Here is a 22,333-nt window from a genome sequence, read left to right as displayed (position 1 = left end):
ACAATCTCTCTTTACATCTTTCCTATGCTATTGATTGTCTAAAAATCTGCCTCATGATATCCAGTCAAACAAACTCATAACGGTTAGTCTGGATAGATAAACAGTTATTCTGCTGTATAACAAAGCCCAATTCATTTTGCTAAAATCTAGAGGAGCAAATACAATTCTGTTTGTGTGCATTACAGCACACACCATCTGTAATAAATAACCAGCCCAAACAGATACATTTATTACAATAACTGTATATAAAATGATTCCTAGATATTAACTAAAAATTTACTATAAAAATGCAGTTTGTAATCAAGATCTCTGACAACTAGATTCAGTACGCTTTTCAAGAATATACTAGGAAAGGCTAGCTATGATGAACGGTAGGTCTAATCTCTCTTTAGCAGACTGTCGTTACACCCTTAATGTTTGCATTAATTTTTATTTCAAATCTTAGTATTTTCAAAAACATAGGAAATAAAAAGCATGAATCAACTTACCCACTGAGAACAAGGCACCACATTGGCTAAAGCCATAGCAATAGGAAGCTCCCCCTGATCACCCATCATTGTAACCAACTCCACCAATCTCTCAAACCGATCTGCTAGCACCGTTTCTGCTAACGTATCAAATTCTGTTCCCTGCTGCAGAATTTTGGTGAGGACTTCCATAAACGTAGCTCTTGTTTGGAGGTCTTTATGATAGCCCAAGCCTGATTAAAAAAACCCAGAACTACTGAGGAAGATGTAAAAATAAATGAAATACCAATGTCTTCATTATGTATTCATTTATGCACAGTTATCTCTAACTGCTTTACCTATTGAGTGCATAAGACCGCTGTCCACATTTGCATTGAGTAAATTTGACATAGCAAGAACAGTGCAGTGCCGTAGCGAAGCCAGCCTTCGAGACATTCCACGTTTCCTGCCACCTGTTTGTGCACTTTCATCTTCAACTTCGCTACAGTCATTCAGAAGGTTCATAAACAGTGTGAAATATCTAAAGAAAAATAAAAAGATTTGGATAAGTAAAACAGATTCTGCAAAGGCAACTATCTGAAAAGATTTGCATACAGTAGCAAAACAGACAACAAGCCTCCCAAAAAAAATCTCGTAGCTGCCCCAAGTAATCTTTCTTGTAGCACAGTCCAAACTTTCAAACGTGTTGTAACAACCAGAAAGCACTGTCCTACAATTTGTATGCAAATTTTCTCAAACCAAGCAAGGGAATTTCACAGGTGTGCCTTTACAAGCAGATGTCTTGAAAGAGATTTTAAGTTTCATGGATAAAAATATAATATCAAAGCAAGCTAATCACTCCCATGAATTAAGCATACATCTGCATTAAGCAGAAACAAAGCCAAATTTTATAATTATTTTCTAAATGAAAATGTTTCCATAAACCTAGGAGGTAGAGATTTGTGAAATGGGATATATAAGAGGTAATTTCTGTTTGGATAATAAAATTATTTCTGCTAGAAGAAAAAACACAGTTTGTAATAAAAGTTATATGGTGCATCTACTTAGAGTCTTGGTATAGAAAAATAGTTAAAAGTCACTATTTACTTAAGAAATAACTGAGATTTTGCTTCCATCAACTCAACACCATCTCCTTCTTCAGGCTGTAGCGGAAGCCCAGCAAGAAGAGAGACCACTGCTTCCATACTCGCTTGGTCCAAATCTCTGAAAAATGAAGTTTTAAGAAGCTGTGAATCAGTTCAGCAGAATTAGTCTCTCCTTCCCCTTGATAATTTTCCCATCCAGTACCACGTCCCTTTTCCTTATATATCTAACTGCAGGTGAAAAGAAGCTTTAACAAAAAAAAAAAGACTCTAGTAAAGTTCTGCCTATCAGGAAAAAAGCTATTACATTTTTGTGGTACAGGTTCAAGCAATATATCTACTGAGGACAGCAACTGCAAAGCAAATTTGTCACTAAAAAACCAGTTAAGTATAAATTCAACACTATAATGTTTGATGATTTTATTCTTCAGAATGCATCATATGAAGATATAGCTCTAACAAATAAAATGTTCAATCCTAATGCTAAAATCAGAAAAGGTATTCAAAGGAATTAAATAAATTCAGTAACTTTAAAAACAAACAAACAAACAAAAAAAACCCAAACAAAAAACCCCACAAACCACCACCTCAAGAGCCATGTTAAGACCACGCATTAAATGTAATTCTGTTGTTGCTCACCAAAACTTAAGTTTCAATTTTTGTCTGTTCCTTAAAATTACTACTGCTAAAGGAAGCGCACACGAGCCAGATCATCTGTGGCTATCAAATGCCACCCGGAACAGTTAGCAACTTTAGCAACAGTTTAATAGTAATCTTTCTTACCTTGTCAAGCATTTCACATCCTCATCTGTTGCTTGATTAGATGTTCCCATAACCCAGTCTGTCAAATATTCTACCATTTTGTTCCTGTTACATATAGATACATTGCTTTAGCTTTGTTTTTTGGGTTTTTTTTTTTAACAACCCTTCCTCCAAACACACTTAACTACTGTTGGCATCATTCTTAATGATTACAAATTCAGTGTAAGAACTATTTGAACCACCACACACTGAAGATGAACTTCAGTGAAGATAATTTTATTACACCAAGTAATACTCCAGTCTGTATCACAAACAACATTTTTACATGTGTTTAATATCCCTACAATCAAAATAAAAGTTGAATGCAGCACCAGCCTCTAAATTATTCTGAAGACAAAGACAGGAGTACTATCCCTATATCAGGAATATTGATGAGAGACAGTTTTTGGTTTATTTTTTGGTAACCAAACAAAATTACACTTGTCCACATTACACTATCCTAGAAGTTATATAACGTAACGCTTACCTAAATTTCATTTCTTGGCAAAATGAAAGGTCATCTCTCCTCTCCATCATTACTTCTACTAACTGGCATAGCTTAGTTTTTATTTGAATTGCATGTACCAAATTTCCAAGCACACGCACATACCTGAAGAAAAAAGAAAAAGATTGATTAAATACTTCATACTACAAGGCCCACACATCTGGCAAATCTTTTCAGCTCCATGCTGGAACCTACACACCGGCTGACCCAGCAGACTTGCATAATAGATGTATCAAGTGTTTGGGCTACCTTTTTTTATTTTCCAAGTGAGCAAGCCAGCCCCTATATCAGCTGAAGACCAGCACAAATTTCTTCTGGCCAAAGAAGTTTTCTATTAGTATAAAATTGAACATAAATCTGCCCTTCAGCTGGTTGTTAACCACTAACGCCATTGTACAGAAAAGAAACCAGGAATGCTTGCAAGAATGGGGCCAAGTTATGGAATGGTTAGTTCTTTTAAAAAAAAAAAAAAGTCACCCTCCATCAGCGTACTTTATGCTACAGTATAAAAGATCTCCACAATTACAGAAGTTGTCAGAACCGTAAGAAGGAGGATCAGAAAATCAGCTGCTGCTTCTCCACAGATGCAAGCAGAAAAGATATAAACTAGAAGGGTCTACCTCACTTATTAACATACTACTTTGTATAGGAAGGTCAACAGGATTTCTTACCTAACCAGATTTAGCATCATTGTCTCAATACTAGCTTGTCCAAGATGTTCTGAACTCCCTTCTGTATGATTGTCAAGCAAATTCTTCATTATAGCAATGGTTTGCTCTACAAATTGTGTGTTGGTCTCAGTTAACAAAACCTACAGTAAGAAAATTGCTGGTTTTAATTCTTTAGACACACACAAAAAAAAGGGTATTTATCAAATATACTGCAACATTTCAAAAATCTAATGGAAAAGCATTTTTCTAGTATCACCTAGCCAAAAGAATTCCAATATATGTCAAGATTAAATATGTCAATACTACCAGCCATAACGATTCTGAGAACATTCTCACAGATTCTGTACTCTAAGAATTCAACAATGTTTTCAATTACTTCACGTTAAATACAGCCTGGAATCACAAATACAGTAATTATTAATGCATGTTGTCAAATACAATCACAATGCTTGCAGTTTTTTTGTACAAAAACCGAACAGGTATCAATTTCAATCACCTATGTGAAAGACAAGACAGACGCTTTTTATTAAGACACAAATGTGAAGGAATATATCAACACTTTACCTGTCCTTGAGAATCAAAAAACTTGCTGATGGTATTCTTCAATTTGTTAAACAGCATTGGATAAAGTGCTGGACTCAACTCCAAACCCACCAGATCTTTAATATTAGTCCGTATCTGAAGTCCCACTTTCTCATGGTTACAGACCATCAGAGTCAATAATCGATCGATGAATTTGCTAACAGGAGTCTCTGCATTTCCCTCAGTGGACACCATAGATATCATGGAGCCCTTACGCTCATTGACAGGGCCCATCGGTGGACTGTAGGTTGCTAATCCTGCGTTACTACGATGCTGTAGGCACACTCCTCCAAGGGCACATAAGAACCCCGTCATGTTGATCCACTCCTGAAGAGAATCTGTGTCAGACAAGTCTATGGAGCCTCCCCCACTAACATGCGACATTCGTCTCTTAACAATTGTCTTATGAAGACTTTCAGTAACCTGAAAAAGAATGGCTGAAGATGAAATCTCTTTAATTAAACATAACTAACGGAGAGAGATCAGAGTCTTAAAGTATTCCGTAACACATCCTGCCACTTACAATTCCAGGCTCAAGAACTTTCTAAGATTCACCTTTTATAGTTTACTGTGATAGTATGAGGAGAAACCTATACAGAGGCACTGTTTTTGGAGAAGTTGAAAAAGCAAGGCTAAAAAGGACTGAAGGGGGTTGCCTAGTCAATTCCCTGCTCTGCCCCAGGATAAAGCGTATTTAAATCACGATAGCCAGCAGCTTGTTTAAAAACTTCCAGTGAAAGGGATTTCATAATTTCTCTAGTAGTATTCCAGTTTTCACTATTCTTTTTTTCAATTTCTTTTTAATTTTTAAGCTCAGCCTCCATCTCCCTTACAGCAATTTAAGTCAAATTACTTCTTGGTCTCTTAGTAAGCATAGTGGACAACTGATTACCATTATTTTTCTGGAATACTTTCATGGAGCTTAAGTCTGCCTACAAAACTCATTTTCTAGATTAAAATTCAATTCCTTAAAATAAATAAGCTTAAATAGTTATTTTGAATTTCTAAGGGTCGAACCTATGGAAAAATTCATAGTCACCTGCCCATCTTCCATTTTGGTCTTTGGATAGTTAAGGATTAGTTTTGTAGCTTGTTCCCATTTTGCATGTGTATCCTCCCAGGCCTAAAATAAGATAGATCAAGATTTAACTTCAAAACTACTTGTAGCAACAGTATTTTCTGTTTTCAAAAAAACTATGCATGCAAAGAGTATATGAATTCAGAAGAAAGTTTACCTCTGTGTTGCCTGCAGTGGGATGTTCAATGCGTCTTAATAATGCCATCACTCTTTTCTGAAGAGCTGCTCTCCCTACAAAGGAGCACAGAACATTTAACCAAGTTTTTTGAAAACCCACCTACATCTAATACAAGATCCTTGAAAGTAATTATTAAATGAACAGAGGAATACATCCCCTTAAAGTGTTTAGAAAAGGATTCTTCTTGTTACACTTTAAAATCCTCATGAACTCAGTCACCTAAATTCTCTACTCTTTCTAGCAATTCCGATGATTAAGATATTTCAGTGAAAGCAGGAGTAGCAATCAACTCAAGAATCTCAACCTGTTTAAAGAACTCAAACACAAATAATAGTCTTATTACACAGGTAGAGAGGTATTTTACAGATTCATGATTCTTACCTGTTGACATCATATTGCTAACAGATGCAAACTCCATGAAAGTATTGTAGTTTGGCAAAAAATTATGCACTGAGACTTCATCTACTCCACATCTGATATCCGCTTCCTCACAGAGGTGACGGAAACAGGACATTGCAACAAGGACTGCCTCAATATCCGGGCTCCACAAAAACATGTATAAGGCAACTTCCAACTTTGTTTGGGCTTGGCGACAAATCGGTGTTCCGCTGCATCCTGCTGTACTTTCCTTGGGAAACAGAGAATTCCGAATTTGGTAATATTGCTTATGAATATGGCAATTTTATTAAAATTCAGCCTTATCTAAATTGTACTTTAAACCTGCTTTTATTCCAGTAGGAATAAGCAATCCTAAACAAGATCAGAGCTCTTACATGCTGTTGCACGAACACAGTGGATAAGAACCTGCTTCTTTCATAAGGACAGCCACGTACTTAGGAAAAACTTACTGATACTGGAAAAGTGTACATTAAAAAATAGAATTAAAGTTTTGGCTCATAAAAGGTGTTCTGATGCTGATACAAGCATCCTGGCTTGTATCAGAAATAGCGTGGCCAGCAGGACGAGGGCAGTGTTCGTCCCCTGCACTCGGCACTGGTGAGGCCGCACCTCGAATGCTGTGTTCAGTTTTGGGCCCCCCACTCCAAGAGAGACATTGAGGGGCTGGAGCGTGTCCAGAGAAGGGCAACGGAGCTGGGGAAGGGTCTGGAGCACAAGGCTGGTGGGGAGCGGCTGAGGGACCTGGGGTTGTTTAGCCTGGAGAAAAGGAGGCTGAGGGGAGACCTCATCGCTCTCTACAACTGCCTGAAAGGAGGTTGTAGAGCGGTGGGGGTCGGTCTCTTCTCCCAGGTAACAAGTGACAGGATGAGAGGAAATGGCCTCAAGTTGCGCCAGGGGAGGTTTAGACTGGATATTAGGAACAATTCCTTCACCAAAAGGGTTGCCAAGCACTGGAACAGGCTGCCCAGGGAAGTGGTGGAGTCACCGTCCCTGGAGGTACTGAAAAGCCGTGGAGATGTGGTGCTTCGGGACATGGTTTAGTGGTGGACTTGGCAGTGTTAGGGTAACGGTTGGACTCGATGATCTTAAAGGTCCTTTCCAACCTAAATGGTTCGATGATTCTAAATATACTCTTCATTTTTTTCCTGCAGCTAGATCTAATAGCAAAACTAGGCTTGAGAAACTTGTCTGTCAAAGGGTATACCTTACTGAAGTGCTTGATTTTATGATCCTTCACGGTACATTCAAACTGCATGCGATACTTTAAAAAGTGAGATTTCAGATTTATTAACAATAGACTAATATGTAGGGATGCTATGTGCAATCCTAAGAAAAAAAAATATTCACCAACATTTTAACTTATAAAAGGTGTGACTTTTTAAATTCTGAAACATCATTATTAAGCAGCATATTAGATACATACATTATGTAGGATACAGATGTCTTTTCCTCCTCAGAATTAATTAATTTTATTTTTTAAAGTTACCCTCAAAGTAATTTAATTTCTACTTGCACACAGGTTTTTCTCCCCAAGTGTTACAAAGAATTATCATCATATATTACTTACCATGGAAGAATTCCCTTTCCCTTTCCTGAGGGTAGCTGCTGGAGCACAGCGTATCATCTCTTCATGGTCAAGAGAAATTTGACTAGTTCCACCTCCAGAGACATCATAAAGGAGGAGAAAGTGGCAGGAACTCCTATCTGATTGCTATAAAGAGAGGGAAGAAAAATAATAAATCAATTCTTTTTTAAAAAGGGTAAAAAGGATAGATTTCAGGAAGGTAAAAAGCTCTTCAACATTTACACAGTACTTTTCACACCGATGCTCTCAGGGCTTTATAAAGTTACCCATATTAATAATATCTTAGAATGATATTTCCCCTTAAGAAATTATCTGGAGAGTCATCTTCAAAAAACAGCACCTTGAGGTAAGCACAAAATGATGCCTTTTCCTCCCTTTCTTGGAGCCTCCCAAAAGCCCTATAGGCTTCTTGGTTTTACTCCACAGAATACATACTAACATAAATAAAATTATAATTTAGATGTCATTAAGTCTAAAGAAGCCAAGCTCAGGAGTACTGTACATTTTATTCTACACATTTTATATTAGATCAGAAAAGCAGGAACTGAGATTGTGAAGCAGAGCTCTAATAACAACTATTATCTTTTTTGATCCTGATATTAATGAACATCCTCTACGCACTAAGAGGAAAGAGATTTTTAAAAACAACTAATTACTTCTTAACTGGAAGGAGAACGATACTATTAAGCATACTCTCTATTTAAAGGACAGTTGATTTCCACTTAGAGGCCAAATGTAAAAGTCTTCCTGAATTCACAGAAAGCCAGAATGCCTAAGGTGTTCAGCTGCAATACATGACATTGTATTTTACAAATACATGTTAAACTGGAGATACCAAAGGAAAAAGCCTACTATTCAGCATCAACACAGACCAAAAGTTGAAAAGAGAAGAAAAAAGTCACTTAAAGATAAAAATCCTCTTGCTGAAAGAGGACTTTTTAAGCATGCTAGGTACTACACATAAGATAGTGTCCTTCTCATGTTAGCACAGCTACTTTCAGGTCAGATAGGAAAAAAAGAAACTCTCTATTTTTTCTAGTAGATCTTTAATTCAAAAAGTAACATAGCAAGTCTGGTTTTAATTCTAGCAAGTATAGCATTACAATGTGTGTTTGGCATGGAAAAAGTCTCTTGAGATTAGCGGAAAGAAGCAAGTCAGAATTCTAGGACTCACATGAACATGAGATCCAAAAAGAAATTTTTATTTCATCCATGAAGAAGTATATTTTACCAAAACTAACTTTCCCTTTTCCTCACCTTGTGGACTATTTCCCTTTGTATTAGGCAAATAGGTATCAGGCACCAGGTTTCTGCAAAACATACATTTTCCAGGCAAGTAAGACAACCTGTGTAGCTCAAATTAAAAAAAAAATCCTAAACCTAACTTTGGTTAACAATTCTAATCAAGGGCGCCTCACAAAGCACCGTCTCTCAGCAGAGAGGAAATCAGAAAACAGAAAGTGTAGGTGTAGCTATTAAACCTCTTCCAATCATAAAAATAGCCTGGTAAATAAAAGGAGTGACAAAACAGAGAGCAATTCATTTTAATGATCCTAACAGACAGATGTTAGCATTTACTTACTTTGTTTTTTAGAAGAAATTTATTCCTACAGATGAGAATCTCTCGCAGCCACTTGAGGATTTCTGTACTGCTGAGCATCTGATGACTAGTTAGTTTCTTGCAGATATAAAAAAGCATTTGTGAACTGCGGCAAAATGAAATTCAGCATTAGCTTTATAATCTAGTAACAAAATTTTTGAAGCTATTACTACATTTCACATAGAAATAGGCAATTAGCATGAATATCCTATACATACACTATCACCATCTTTTAAAATGTATAATAGATATGATATAGGCGTGTACTTTAAATGACAAGCTCCCCTCTGACCCTTCCCACCGCCCAGCTGGCCTTTTTAGTTCCCTAGAGGAAGTTAAGCAATTTGGGTACTTGTTAGAAGTCCAGACTCCAGGGCTGTCGATTCAGAAGTCCTCCATTTATCCACAGAACAGATACAGCACAGACAGTGGCAGTACAAGTTTACCTACACTGCTCTGATAACGTGTCTCAACTCTGTTCTGGAAGGAACACATCTAGGGATGTTCCTTCTTCATATCCATTCAGGCCTCACACTCTCTGTTAAAACTGCCAAAGGGTCCAAATTAGTGTCAATTTTAATGGGTTTTTCCCCCAGCCCGAACAGACCACAAACTCATTTCGACTCTCAGAAATTACAGTAATGAGTTTCAGTTATTGCCCACCTAGGTAGGGCTCAGCCCCAAACCTACCCATAACAAGCCCCTTGAGCCATATTTAGCAGTCATGCAGGCCAATTTGTTGATGCTGGTAAGAGTGTTCCTCCTAGACTGTCGTTCCCTTTCTTCTAAAACAAACATCTGTACCAATTCAGATTAGATCACCAAATATTTATTTTTGAAATTGTTTAGCTCATGCAATTTTTAGAAATCTGAGTTTACAGATTCCTATTTTAGCATTTTGTGTAATTCTGACTTTTTTGGAACTTCATTTCCCTTAATATTCTCCAAGAAATCAATCGCAACAGCTGCTGTGAAGTTATAAAAAGCAAGATGACTTTAATGAATAAAAATTCTTTAAATACACAGGAAAGACAAATGGAGATCCCAGGTCAGGGCAAACTACTACCTTCTTCTGAAGGTGAGGGCTTCAGAGTCAAGATTAGCAAATCCACACTACTAGAATTGCTTAGCATTACCCTCCCTCAGCCCCAAAAAGATAAAACAGAATTTAAACAAGTAGTAAACTTTTGAACGAGGTGGAAAAGTCTCTAACTTTTCAAACTAATGATAATTTCTACACCTTAACATCAGGCTGAAGAGAGGCATTAAGAAAGCCAGCAAAACATTTGTTATATTTTTCTTAAATTCGTATAGTATAAGGAAGATAAAGTGTTTTCATGAACACATAATAATTTTGACTGCAGATTCATGCCAATGTTGCATAGGTTTCCCAAAACATTCACAGCTATTTCAAAAGAGAAGACAAATCAAAACAGTTATTTCTCTAATTTACAAAAGTTAACTTATGTACCTAATTTCCCAGAACGTTTCTATAGGTGCATCGGGATTCCACAAGTCAATGCTGTCTAACTGGTGAAGAACTAGCAAGGCCTAAATTCAAAACAAAGTAGTTGCACTTAAAGGCAGAAATTTACAAAGTACATCAGCATAGGCAGAGAAATAGGTGCAATCACATAGTAATTACATTGTTTTAAAAACAACAAAAGATATAAAAAGCACTTTATATGGAAGAACAAGAGTTCATTGTTAGTCTGCATTAAAAGTATTTCAATTTAGTCTTTATTACATATTTATAATCCAAACCTAGAGGTTTTACCTTGTATTTCCATACAAAGCCATACTAGACACACAGGCACAACATCTTTAAAAGACGGGGTTTGTCTTTAATATTTACTTAATGTCCAGCTGCAAAAAAATGAATGCAACCAATCCTACAGATATAAACTTCTAGTGGCAACAAGAAAATCTCTGTAGTTCAAGCTCTTCGCCAAGTCAGGACAGGCAAATACTTGCTCTTTGTAACCATTCCCTGCACAAGCAAAAACTTGGATAAGAATAGGTTCTGACCATATCTAAGAACATACTGGTGAACTATGGCCAAAACGTTAATCTCTGCTTTCAATTTAGTCAGATTAACTACAAAAATCTCAAAAATCAACTACTTATAAATTAGCTGAAGACAACTTTCAGAAGAAATACATATCTGATAAAAATTAAACTGGTCAAAGGCTATAAACAAACAGCAAATTATTGATTAGAAGTTGTTTATCCTTAATTATACCAAACAACTATAGCAAACAAAACCTCCTCTAAAGTCACCTATTACTTGGGGTTGTCTGATATGCAGGCAAATAAATTTTCACTTTGGTGAAAATATAAGTTAAAGACAGAAATGAGGAAAAAGTCTTAGCTATTTTTTCTCACAAATTAAAAAAAAAAAGTTTGCTGCAAAGGGATTGCTACTAGAAATGGCATTTTAAAAAAAACAATCCATATTCTTCTCCAACAATATTTAAGTAGTTATTTCAAATTGCTTCCTATTTTAAATAAATATTCCAGAACTTCTTTAGTACCCTACTAGTCAAAAACAGACATGAGAGGCCGGTCCTCAGCTAGTTAAGCCAATAGTCAGGTAGATTAGGGATTAAGATCAATAAAGAATCAAGATTGAACAGTACACCGAAATTAAATTACCTAACAGCCAAAACTTTTCAATCTCTAAATTCCTGTAAATGACTGTAAGGATGTTACCACCCAACAGAAACTTTCTCAGAGACTTTCACACTGAAAAGGATTATTCTTATACAAGAAATATTCTTGAATTCTACCATTAAACTACCAAGAAATATATATTTCCTGTATCAACAGGTAGTATTATATTGGTACTATTTGTGGCAATTCCTGTTGAGGCAAGGCTTAACAAAAAAGCCTTAGTTTACCTACTAAAATTCAACTATTTATGTAAAGCTTAATAGCATGTAGATATAGTTAATCCTTTTTTCAGGCTACCTGTGAAAACCTAAAACATGAAAGGTGTCAATGAAGCACACACTCTACAGCGCACCTTTTAGAATGGGAATCTAAAGAATGCAGGATAATATAACGGGTACCATGGATTAAAAAAAATAAATCTTTCTGTTCCATTATGCACAAGGAGAAGCTGAAGCCTGCTTTCATTGTACATGAAGCACTCTGGAGACCCACTGCAGTGAAAAACATACAAATGTCACAACTGAACTGGCAAAGTCACACAATCAGCAACTTTGCATGGAAAGGCTAAAAATCAGAACTTTGGTGATTTGTTAGCTTCTTCAGTCAATGCTGGCGGGAAGAAGATTTCAGTAGCCTTAAAGTATCCAATCCACCCCACCCACACATACAACCTCCTCTGATTCACAACAGAACACAGGACCAGCCACTGCGTTAGGCATTTTTCTCACAGCCATTTAGAAAACACAGCAGAGAAAGGGCAAGCTTAATGGTGCTCTCTGCAAAGATGGAACAGAGGAACTGTCAAACTGTATTTGATCAACACCAGGGATGAACAAACCATATTAAGAGGTGCAGGGTGGTCACAAGAGGCAGAATGAATTATTTTTTCAAATTTTCTTATAGGCCTCTCCTGTAAAACTTTCAGTGCAGGAGACATTTAGAAAAAGATCAATAGAGACCAAACTCTAAGACACAGAACTTCACAGCTAATCAATGCTTCAGAGCTTCTGCAAAAGCCTTGATTTGTCTGTGTACTAATCATTTGGCACAGAGAACATTTACCCCTTACCTCCATGGCTTCTTGCGCTATATCTGGCATGCTGGATTGCGGAACAAGTTGTACAAGGCCTGTAATTAATTCAGCCGTGCTACCTTGCGTCTCAGGCCCTTGCTTCCTTGGATTCTAAATAGCAAAAAGGAAAGCAAGTTTAAGTTGTAAAACTTTTTAATGACTGACCAGGTTACTGACTGCTACAGCGGCATTCCTGTAATTAGACTAGGGGGATTTCTGGATCTTTAAGAGAGTACCTCATTTCTTTTTAAGCTATGATAACCCTTGCATATCATATCTTTGACAGAATTGAAATATTTTTAAATTAAGCAATAAACAGACCTGAGAAAACGGAAGATCTAAGAGTGCATCTGTCTTTCTACTCATTGAAATGACTAATTTCCCACCGCCTTATTTTACTTTTCTTCTTATTCTATTTCCCTCTCCTTCCCCCCATGCCCCCTTCAGAGTCACAGAGCTTTATGCTCCCTTTCATTGTGTTGCTCTGGTTCTGTAAAATTTCTTACAGTTTCTGTTTGGTTTTGTCTTTTTCCTTTGAAAGAACAGAAGCATTATAACCAGAGAAAAGAATGAGTAGGGAAGTAACCTAGATACCAGGTTTATGTTTTTAATTTTTATTCATTTAGTAGCTTCACAAGTAAATTTTACTATGAATGGATAGTAGGATATACTTACACACAGCAAAAGCTTTGGATCAGCATGGATTAGTTTTACCAAGGATAACAGCAAGAACTTGTAGCTTCTGGTTTCCAAATCAGTAGGTTTTTCTTTAAATTTAAGGCTTGTCATTTTCTCCTTAAATGTAAGACTCTGATGGAAGGAAAAATCACAGTCATTGTCAGTAAGGTAGTCTATGTAGTGGTTATAACTGAACATCTCATCAAGTGTATTGCTTTTATAATCTATAATTCATGAAGAAGTTTAAAAGTGTATTAAATTCGCTCAACTCTAGTCGCATAGGCTTCTACTTAAAAATCCTCTTTTACATATGTATATGACATCACTTTATTATATCTTTAAAGTTTACTTAAGAATTTAGTGAGTTGCATGTGGACATAAGAGAAGTTTTTGCATAAGAAACTGTGGCAAAAGAAAAATGGATAAAAGGACTAATAAGAATTTAGAGAGATTTTCTCTGGTCTGAGAAAGAAATAAAAATAAATGTTTCCAAATAAGCTTGAATACATGCAAGGATAGGGAATTTTTTTTCCAAAGGCAAAATATTCTCTTTATTTTCTGCCATAATCACAGTCCAGATGATAGCATTTTTATCTGTACAGCGTCTGAAAAATGCACCTTCCAGTTTTCACAAGGTACACAGTGCATCACTTAAAAAAAAAAAAATCTAGCTTCATCTGAAAAATCAGTAAACTACTTCTGTACCAGTCAACTTCCTCATGTGAAATGGAGGACATTTTAAGATATGTATTGAGAGTTCACGTAAGGTATTCTGGTTTGAATCCAGTGTGAACTGTATCGTATCCTACCACTGCTGTTCACACAACAGAATCCAGGTAGCAATATGACCAATACATTTAACAAGTACACAGTGCTGGCTGTGAAATAAGTGTATATGGATTGTACCGGTTGTAAGGATTTCAAAAAATGAGTTTATGCTTCAATCCTACAGTGTGCACAACCCTCCAAAGTGAACCACCCTGTTGTATGGCAATCAACTGCAGTTTCTTCATCTCAACAAAAATAATTTGGATGCATACTAAAGTCTGTGAAAAATACTATATGTGTGTGTGTTCATATATATACACACACATATATATATATAAATACATATATAAAAAAAAAAGTGAACTTGCATTAATTGGTCCCCAGTTATGTCCATAGACAAAAGATTTTCATCTCTCTCCAATAAGTTCACAGAATTTATATTTTCATTAATTCTAATGTTATATCAGCAGGGATTAAATTAGTATTTTTGCTTACAGCTACCAAAATAGTTATGAGACAGTAACATGGACAAAAAAACCTGCCATTGTGGATATTCAACACAAGACAGAAACAACGCTCTTCAGAAACTCAGCTTTTTAAACTATTTTGTCTAGTTTATTATTTGCAAAGATCTCAAACAATAACATGAACTTGTTTTTCATTTTCACTAAACTTACAAGTTTTGAACAAAATAACCCTAGCTTGAAATCATCCTCAAGGTAACTGAAGAAGAGACATCACATTGTATAATTAAATTCCACAAGAAATTAGAACCTCATGCTATTTTTCTAAATAGTTAGTGTGAAAATATACAGAATTAATTCGACCACATAAAAAAGCATCTGATCAAGAAATTGGTACCACACTGGTACAGAGGTAACCAATTCTGTGCTAAACTTTAGTTTGCTACAGTTAAGGGAATTCTGAGAAGAGGCATATGGCAAAAGAAGCTGATTCGTTTCTGTGAAGGGATTTATTTACTTCACGCAATCAAAACTAAAGACTATCGGTAAACAAAGACAGGGACATGACTGCTCTCTGCAAATACATCAAGGGGATAAACACCGGTTTGAAGCTAACAGACAACACTGGAACAAGAACACATGGGGATAAGTAAGTTTAGGCTGGAAATTAGAAAACAGTTCTAAGCACCAGAGCTGGGAGATTCTGGAAGAGCATCGTGATGGAAATGTACGGGGCAGAAGGAAAAGAACAGAACCAACAAAAAGCCTTTCCTTCTAGGAAGGAGCTCAACTGGTTGTGAAAGGGACTGCCTTGCAATTGCCAAGCGGAGTGCTGAAGAGGTCTCCTCGGTCCTACATTCTCACGTAAAACATGCTACCTCTCGTACCCCAGATGAAGTGACTGCAGTGGTAACTATGCACAGAAAAGTCAGAGTAAGGAAAGGCTTTTCTGCGGTAGTTACAATGGGTCATACTTACAGCAACAGAGGCCCACTGCCATGCAAAACAGTGACTGGTTGGCATCTGACCATGTGAGCGACAGCAGCCATTAAGAACGGAAAATAAGAAGCAGAAGACAAAGCACCACCAATCAATGTCAGAGTTGCCATTACAACACCCCTGCTATTTTCTCAACAGATGAATATATACATGTAAAAAGCAAGTTAAACATGATGTAGCTTTCAACTAAAGGTATTTTGATAATTTGCTTTCATTTGAGAAGCCCAATAGGAATATTTTCATGTATCATTTTAGGCCTTCTAAAACAACCAACCAAGTTCACTTGACACATCAGAAGTCCTAAATGGAAAGTTCAGAAGAAAGGCAACACAGCTGCATGTGAACTTACTAAAAAAAGCTGGATGAACTACAAATTTGAATTTACTCTATGTCATTTTACTCATGTGTCATTTTTTCCAAGACAGTCAAGAATATTGACTTTATTTCATAATGGTTGAAAAATCTTTTACTTTGTTGCTGTCACCAAGACCAAACAGTCAACTTGCTCAACAGAAAGCAAGCAAGACAAATGAAGAGGTACTCATGCCAATCATGGTAAAAGCATTGCAGTTCTCAGAAATTATCTTCACATACAGAATGATTTTCTTTTTCAGATTAAACAACAATGGACGTATTACCTAGCGATTCACACAGCAAGAAAGCTTAAAATGAACAGTTAGCCACAGAGGACAGTTACAGAAGAAATACTTCTATGTTGCCAGTTTAAGAGCAGCATGAGAACTTAGAAACATACATCACTAACTGACTAGAAACAGTTAGTCAATACACCAAAACCTGCAAGGTTTACAGAGCATGTATGGCTCTCTGTTGCTTTTTGGATTGCCATGTTCTTCCCCCCTCTAGTTTCCAGTCTAAAGTTAATGAATAAAAAAGTTGGAATGGAACGGAGACACAGGAAAAACAACAGGTTTGTGTTTTAACAGCTTCTTTAGAAGTCTTACCGGAGTCATGCGAATTGCTGGATGTGCCCCGCAGCCTTGAATAGCTTTATGAAGCGTCTCACTGAACATGCTGCGAAGCTCCATGGAATGGCAGTACACAGCATCAATCTTGGGCCACCAGTCCAACGCAGACTAGAATGAATACACAGAAATGCTCAAACGGTAAACTGGTAACATACAAGTTAGGTTATGATTTATTTTATACCTCTAAAAGTTACAAAAGCTGTAGTATAACTAACCTTTACACATGAGTATTTTACACAGTATTACTGATACATTAATTTTCCATTCTCACCATAAAACTCATATTTAAATGAGTTGTAACAGAAGCAATACTTCCAACTTAGCTGCTTACTACATTACTCTTCTTTCTGAACAAGCACAAACTCTGAAACCATGAATGCAGAAAACCATGGTAGATTTCAGGATACTGAATGCTAGTAAATAATACGTCAGAACAAACAATGTGCACTCAATTCCTTGTGATACACTAAACAAAATGGAAAATTGGTATTTTAAGTGCTTGATAACATCTCAAAAGCTGTATTACTCCACCAGAAATACACCAGCACATCTACAGTAGCATTTTCTCCCCTATTTGTCAAAGTGCCTAATATTTTTTTTTTTAAAGTAGTGTTTTCATTACGAAGTTGGGATAAATTAAATAGAAAATGTGATGTAAATTAAGTAAGGCTGGTTGCTCAACACAGACTGATTCTTTTTCCATACTGATCAGGACAGTATTTCTGAACAGTATAAAAATTAAAATCGTATTTTAGTGACTTAAAGTACAATAACACATTGAAGATTAACAACTGCACAAACTTTCAAAATATTTTTGGCACTCAGCATTTACTACAGTTTTACACTATTTAAATTCCTACTGGATCAAATCCCTGAGCAAAGCCATGAGGCCAGCTCTTCCCCTAAGTTCCCATGTCAATATACTAGAAGTAGTAAAAGGTGGTGTAATGATGAATGTCCTGAGAGTGTTTTTCATGTATCAATAAAGCAGTACCTATTATAAAACCAGAGAACATAAGATTCATTTGTCATCCTACATCAGAGGGTATTAAAACATATTTGTATTGGAATTTTATACTGGAATACAAGCTCTCAAACTGGCAATCCAACTGGCGGACAGCGTGAACAAAGATTTGTATGTCCTTCCTTATCAGCAAGCAACTCTTGCTGCATGGATACAGGCAACAAGATTTGGTCTGCTATTCAAATTGCATATAATAAGCAGATATTGATCTGAATAGAAGCCACAGATTGCCGGGCTGATTAAATACTTTCAGAACTTACATTTGTGATTATTCGGTGGAGCGAATTTACCAGTACGTAATGAAATGTTGATGGGGAATTCTGTGCCAAGCAGATCTACAATAAAAATACATAAAAGCCACTTAGGAACATCTTTTTCTTTGCCATCTTTCTTATCACACTGAATAACATACTGGAGCCTTTGTATTAAATTGACAAAGCTGTCAAATCTAAACATGAGAAAGTCTAAGCTAACCAGCTAAGAAAAGATTTATAAAAACATGCAGGGATTTATTACTAAGGGATATTTATACAGTTGAACTTATTTATGAGCTTCCAGCTGCTGTTAGCATGTCTTTTATAATTGACAGGTCATCAACAGTATGTGGAGAATGACTTACCAGTAAGTAGTGTTCTCACCTTAAAGTGTTGGTTATTATGAGGGTTAATGCGGAAGCAGGAAACTAAGCAGTCAATCATAAGGTCTACATCTGCATTTTGATTGCCTCTTGAAAAAGGTTTGCTTGGATTAAACAGCAAATTCTATATATTTGAAAAAAATATAAATATACAAATCAGGTACCAAGATTATTCTTGTCTACTTTCAATACAAAACTTTCCACTGAAAAACACTATGGTATTCAATTAAGGAGAAATTCAAAGGTTATTTCAGTATTTTAAAATTCAAATTTCTTCATTGCAATTAGGAAACAGACATTTTTACCTTAAGATCTACTACCATGGACTGCACTAGTAGGAAGATGACGGAATTATCTTCCCAGTTGATGTAGGTAGATGCTTTGCACAGTTTAACACAAGCAATAGCAGCACTTTCAGTCAGCTGTCTGCTCCCACTGTGGCCTGCAAGTGCTTTCCTGAGATTGTCCAGAAACAGTTTCTGCAGAATTCAAATCAGGAATAGTTATAACCAGAGCTTTTGCAATCTGTGGTCAGGGTTTTTACATCCTTAAATATTAAAAACAAACAACATTGCATCTTCTGATCAGAAATCATGGATATTGGTATTGCAAAAAACAACTTGATGCAGCATTCTGGAGAAACGTTATGTTTATTAAAGAGATTAATTTTGAACGATCTAGGGCAATTGGAATGGCACAAAGACAGATGGGTGTTTACTCTTAACCATAATGTTTGCAGCCACATCAATTTCAACATCTGCTACAGGTACTGCAGTTATGGAACACACAGTACACACGCTGCAGAAACCTTGGTCAGTACAGTATCAGCCAGCTAGAAGCAATGCTACGTTTGCTACTGGTGGAGGCAGGGGAAATCACAACACTAGGATTCAAATCTCCAAGGAGATGTAAAAGTTCTGAAATAACATTGTTTGGGACATACTATCTGTATGAATTATTGCCAGTGAAAGAACATATGTTAGGTGAGAACTTAAAAAGGGTGCAGAAATTTACATATGGAATCGTAATGTGCTTTTTAGGCAGGAAAGACAAAATAAAATCTACCTGAAATATAGAATAAGCAAAGACAAGCATCCTCTAGAAATCAGAACCAGAATTCAGATACTTTTCTTCTCTTACCTTGTTCATTTTAGTTTCCTCTACCACATCCTTTGCTATATCTTGGATTATCTCTGGACACAGGACCAGGAGTATGATTTGCAGCGGCCAAACTGCTGCTTTACGTTTTGTGCTTTCAGCAAAGCCATCCACTAAGTCAAACAACTTCTCTGCACAATCTGCATAAAATATAACCCAAGTTCAATACCAATTTTAATTATGAAAAGGTAAAGAATAGGTATAAAAGAGCAAAGAGATAGCTCCACCTACACAGAAAAAAGTTCTGTTTTGCACATTACTGAGGATAAAATGGTCTCAACCTAGTTAAAGACACGGTTTACCTGAAAATATAAATTTTCCTCTCTTTTTGACTAGAGACAAATACAGATGATGTTTTCTTAAGTTTTTTTTTCCTCTTTCAACATGAAAAATATATATTTAAAGTGTTTCCATCTTTTGGGTCTTATTTCTTTGTGTTATGAACCACAGAATGAATGTCTTTAAAAGGTGAGTCAGGAGAGAAAAGAGATAGCAATATATCCTTGCCTGCCCCGACAAAGGTTGACAGAAATTTCTTATTAGCAGGCTGCACAAGAAGCAAAGAGGGCACAAAATGCAAGTGAACGTGGGGATGTCTGAGAAACTATGTCATTTGTTACGCCTTACCAGCCATATCAGTCTGTGGTGTTTGATACAGCTTTGTGAATTCATCAGGATAGTTTTCCACCCAGTTCCAAAATGCCTGCAGATAATGCAAAACATCTTTACATTCCAGAGCTTAAAAATACTTTTTCTGAATTACGTATTTAAATGAAGAGAGATTTTACTCTTACTTCTAATCACTTGACATTTCTTGCAAAACATATATGCACTGAAGAGATGCACCAACATATATTTTACAGTAAATTACTGAATTGCAACTATTCCTAAATTAGATAAAGTCTGCAAATAAGCAATGAAACAGAAGATAGATATTAAAATACTTACCTTTTCAAGACTGTTGATAACAGCTAACTGAGCTACTTTCTTAAGGGCTTTAAACTTGAATACAGTCTCTGTAAAGGTAAAAAATTTCTGCATTTAGAAAAGAAACTTGGTTCTAAAAAGCAACACAGATTATAAAAGACATTTGAAGCACACAGCAATTTTTAAACCAATGTCTTTATGCTACTTAAGTATTTTTAAATATTTTGGTAAATATATGACTATTTGGAGTAAAACACAGCAATAAAAAGATATACACATCAATACCATTGTGTCATCTCTAACTAGCCATATTCAGGTAAAAATATTTCAAAACACAGGCTCAAACCATACCTTGCAAGAGTCGTTTTAGTTTCGAACAATCCACACTGATGTACTGTAAAAGTTCAATATCATGAACGTCAGCATTATCTTCTGAACAAACAGTCAGTTCCTGTAATCTAAAAATATGCAAAGTAAACTAACTTCTCAATCAGATTATGTCAGATGGGTATGAACACATACCTATGACTCTATACATTTGAACAGCAGGGGAATATTATATGATCTCCTCATATAATACGATCTCCTCAGATAAACTTTTCCACGTTTAGAAATGAAAGACATGATCAAGACATGATTGCATGATTAAGTGTTAATATTATAGTCTTATTCCATACTCATACTGAAAATGGCTCTAGAAATACTAGTGATGAGTCTTACAAGATAGCAATACCATCTGGTGATAGTCTGTTTATGCCCAAGATTTGCCTAAATCCTTCTGTTATCTACCATACTGTAGCAGTAATCTTGTCATCTTTTCATCTAAATATTAAATTCGTGGAATCATGACACCTTTAGACTACTGCTCCTTAACAGCAAGTCTTGCCCCTGCTAATTTCTCAAGAGTAAAGCAGTGACTGATGGCACTTAATATCACTGAAGTGAGCTGCAACCACCCTTTGTAAGCTAAAGAAGGTCCATGTTTTTCTGGCCCAAAGAAACAGGATGAGGTTTAATCACACCATTTTAAACACAATGGCATCCTTTCACAATTTTGTATTAGATGATTTACTAAACATCTCGTCAGATACTAAGCCACTAATAACTAAATCGTATGTTCTCACAAACTAAAGACTGCCATGTCTTGTTCCAAAGCTACAGATGTGTTTTAGACACGGAATGTGATTTCTAGTACTACACACAAAAGCAGTTCTTCATTTCTTCAGCGCCAGGGAAACTTAACAGCCCTCGCTGGGAATGGGAAGGTCCCCACTGCTGCGCTCTTCGTGCCAAAAATCCCCCAGCTGCTGTACAAGGCCTAGAAATATGCCTAAACAGGAAGCACAGGTCAAAAGAGCAGCAATGCTAACTGTCGGCAAGCTGACCCCTGTGGAGATCAGCAACAACTGGTCAAATATTTAACTATTTATGTACAAACCATCTTGAAGTGAAAAACAGGTTAGGGAAAAAGCACTATATTCCAGCTCAAATGGATGGTAAGAAGGGATTTGGACCTTGAGAACTAAACCATGCTACAGACAGATGAATAAATATAGAACTGTGGACTAGATTCGAAGACCGTCAAAAAATTTCAACTGAAAAATACTTCCTATAAAAGGAGCAAAAGAAATTGTTTCCATTTCTATAAGCAACAAAACATAATCAACCTATTGAGTAAAACCACATCCTCCATGCTAGCTGCCAAGTCTATGGTCTTGAAACAGAAGTTATTAAGGGCTCTGTAAAAGTTTTTAAAATACTTAAAATTTCAAATCATTAAATAATTTTAGATTTATTTCTAAAATGCAAATATTTTTTCAAAATGTCGGAATGGAATTGTTTTGACATTATAAGGAATACATATATCTTTGTTTCAATTAGATTGGCACACTCGTTGCTACGCAAACACCTAAGGCTGCCCAAGCTCCACTTCTAATAGATATGGGATGATGTTAGCTGTAACAATGTGTGATAAGAACTAAGCTACTTCAAGCAACTT

General features: G+C 36.1%; 1 protein-coding gene across 10 annotated transcripts in view; it reads right to left on the bottom strand.

The window, feature by feature from the left end:
- NF1 (neurofibromin 1) overlaps positions 1–22,333 on the bottom strand; it is a 106,302-nt gene that overhangs the window by 66,936 nt on the left and 17,033 nt on the right. For 9 of the 10 annotated variants that reach the window (XR_012777955.1, XR_012777954.1, XR_012777956.1 and 6 more), the window contains exons 5-27: positions 20,686–20,792; positions 20,356–20,423; positions 20,035–20,110; positions 19,390–19,547; positions 18,555–18,728; positions 18,251–18,373; positions 17,873–17,947; positions 16,565–16,696; positions 13,369–13,503; positions 12,691–12,804; positions 10,420–10,499; positions 8,931–9,054; positions 7,331–7,474; positions 5,746–5,992; positions 5,344–5,417; positions 5,148–5,231; positions 4,091–4,531; positions 3,527–3,666; positions 2,838–2,960; positions 2,333–2,416; positions 1,554–1,670; positions 806–987; positions 489–700 (exon numbers count right to left, since the gene is read on the bottom strand). Coding sequence is in view for 5 of the 10 variants with exons in the window: in XM_075517929.1 (XP_075374044.1) it covers positions 489–700; positions 806–987; positions 1,554–1,670; positions 2,333–2,416; positions 2,838–2,960; positions 3,527–3,666; positions 4,091–4,531; positions 5,148–5,231; positions 5,344–5,417; positions 5,746–5,992; positions 7,331–7,474; positions 8,931–9,054; positions 10,420–10,499; positions 12,691–12,804; positions 13,369–13,503; positions 16,565–16,696; positions 17,873–17,947; positions 18,251–18,373; positions 18,555–18,728; positions 19,390–19,547; positions 20,035–20,110; positions 20,356–20,423; positions 20,686–20,792 (3,214 nt within the window). In the remaining 5 variants the exon portion in view is untranslated. Of the gene's footprint in view, positions 1–488; positions 701–805; positions 988–1,553; positions 1,671–2,332; positions 2,417–2,837; positions 2,961–3,526; positions 3,667–4,090; positions 4,532–5,147; positions 5,232–5,343; positions 5,418–5,745; positions 5,993–7,330; positions 7,475–8,930; positions 9,055–9,398; positions 9,496–10,419; positions 10,500–12,690; positions 12,805–13,368; positions 13,504–16,564; positions 16,697–17,872; positions 17,948–18,250; positions 18,374–18,554; positions 18,729–19,389; positions 19,548–20,034; positions 20,111–20,355; positions 20,424–20,685; positions 20,793–22,333 lie in introns of those variants that run through there. The other variant, XR_012777958.1, reaches the window with a different exon arrangement.

This window comes from Mycteria americana, chromosome 15 (genome assembly GCF_035582795.1).
Source record: "Mycteria americana isolate JAX WOST 10 ecotype Jacksonville Zoo and Gardens chromosome 15, USCA_MyAme_1.0, whole genome shotgun sequence".
NCBI classification, from domain to species: Eukaryota; Metazoa; Chordata; class Aves; order Ciconiiformes; family Ciconiidae; genus Mycteria; species Mycteria americana.
Note: the sequence above shows the minus strand (reverse complement) of the source record. Positions and strands in the feature narration are given on the sequence as shown.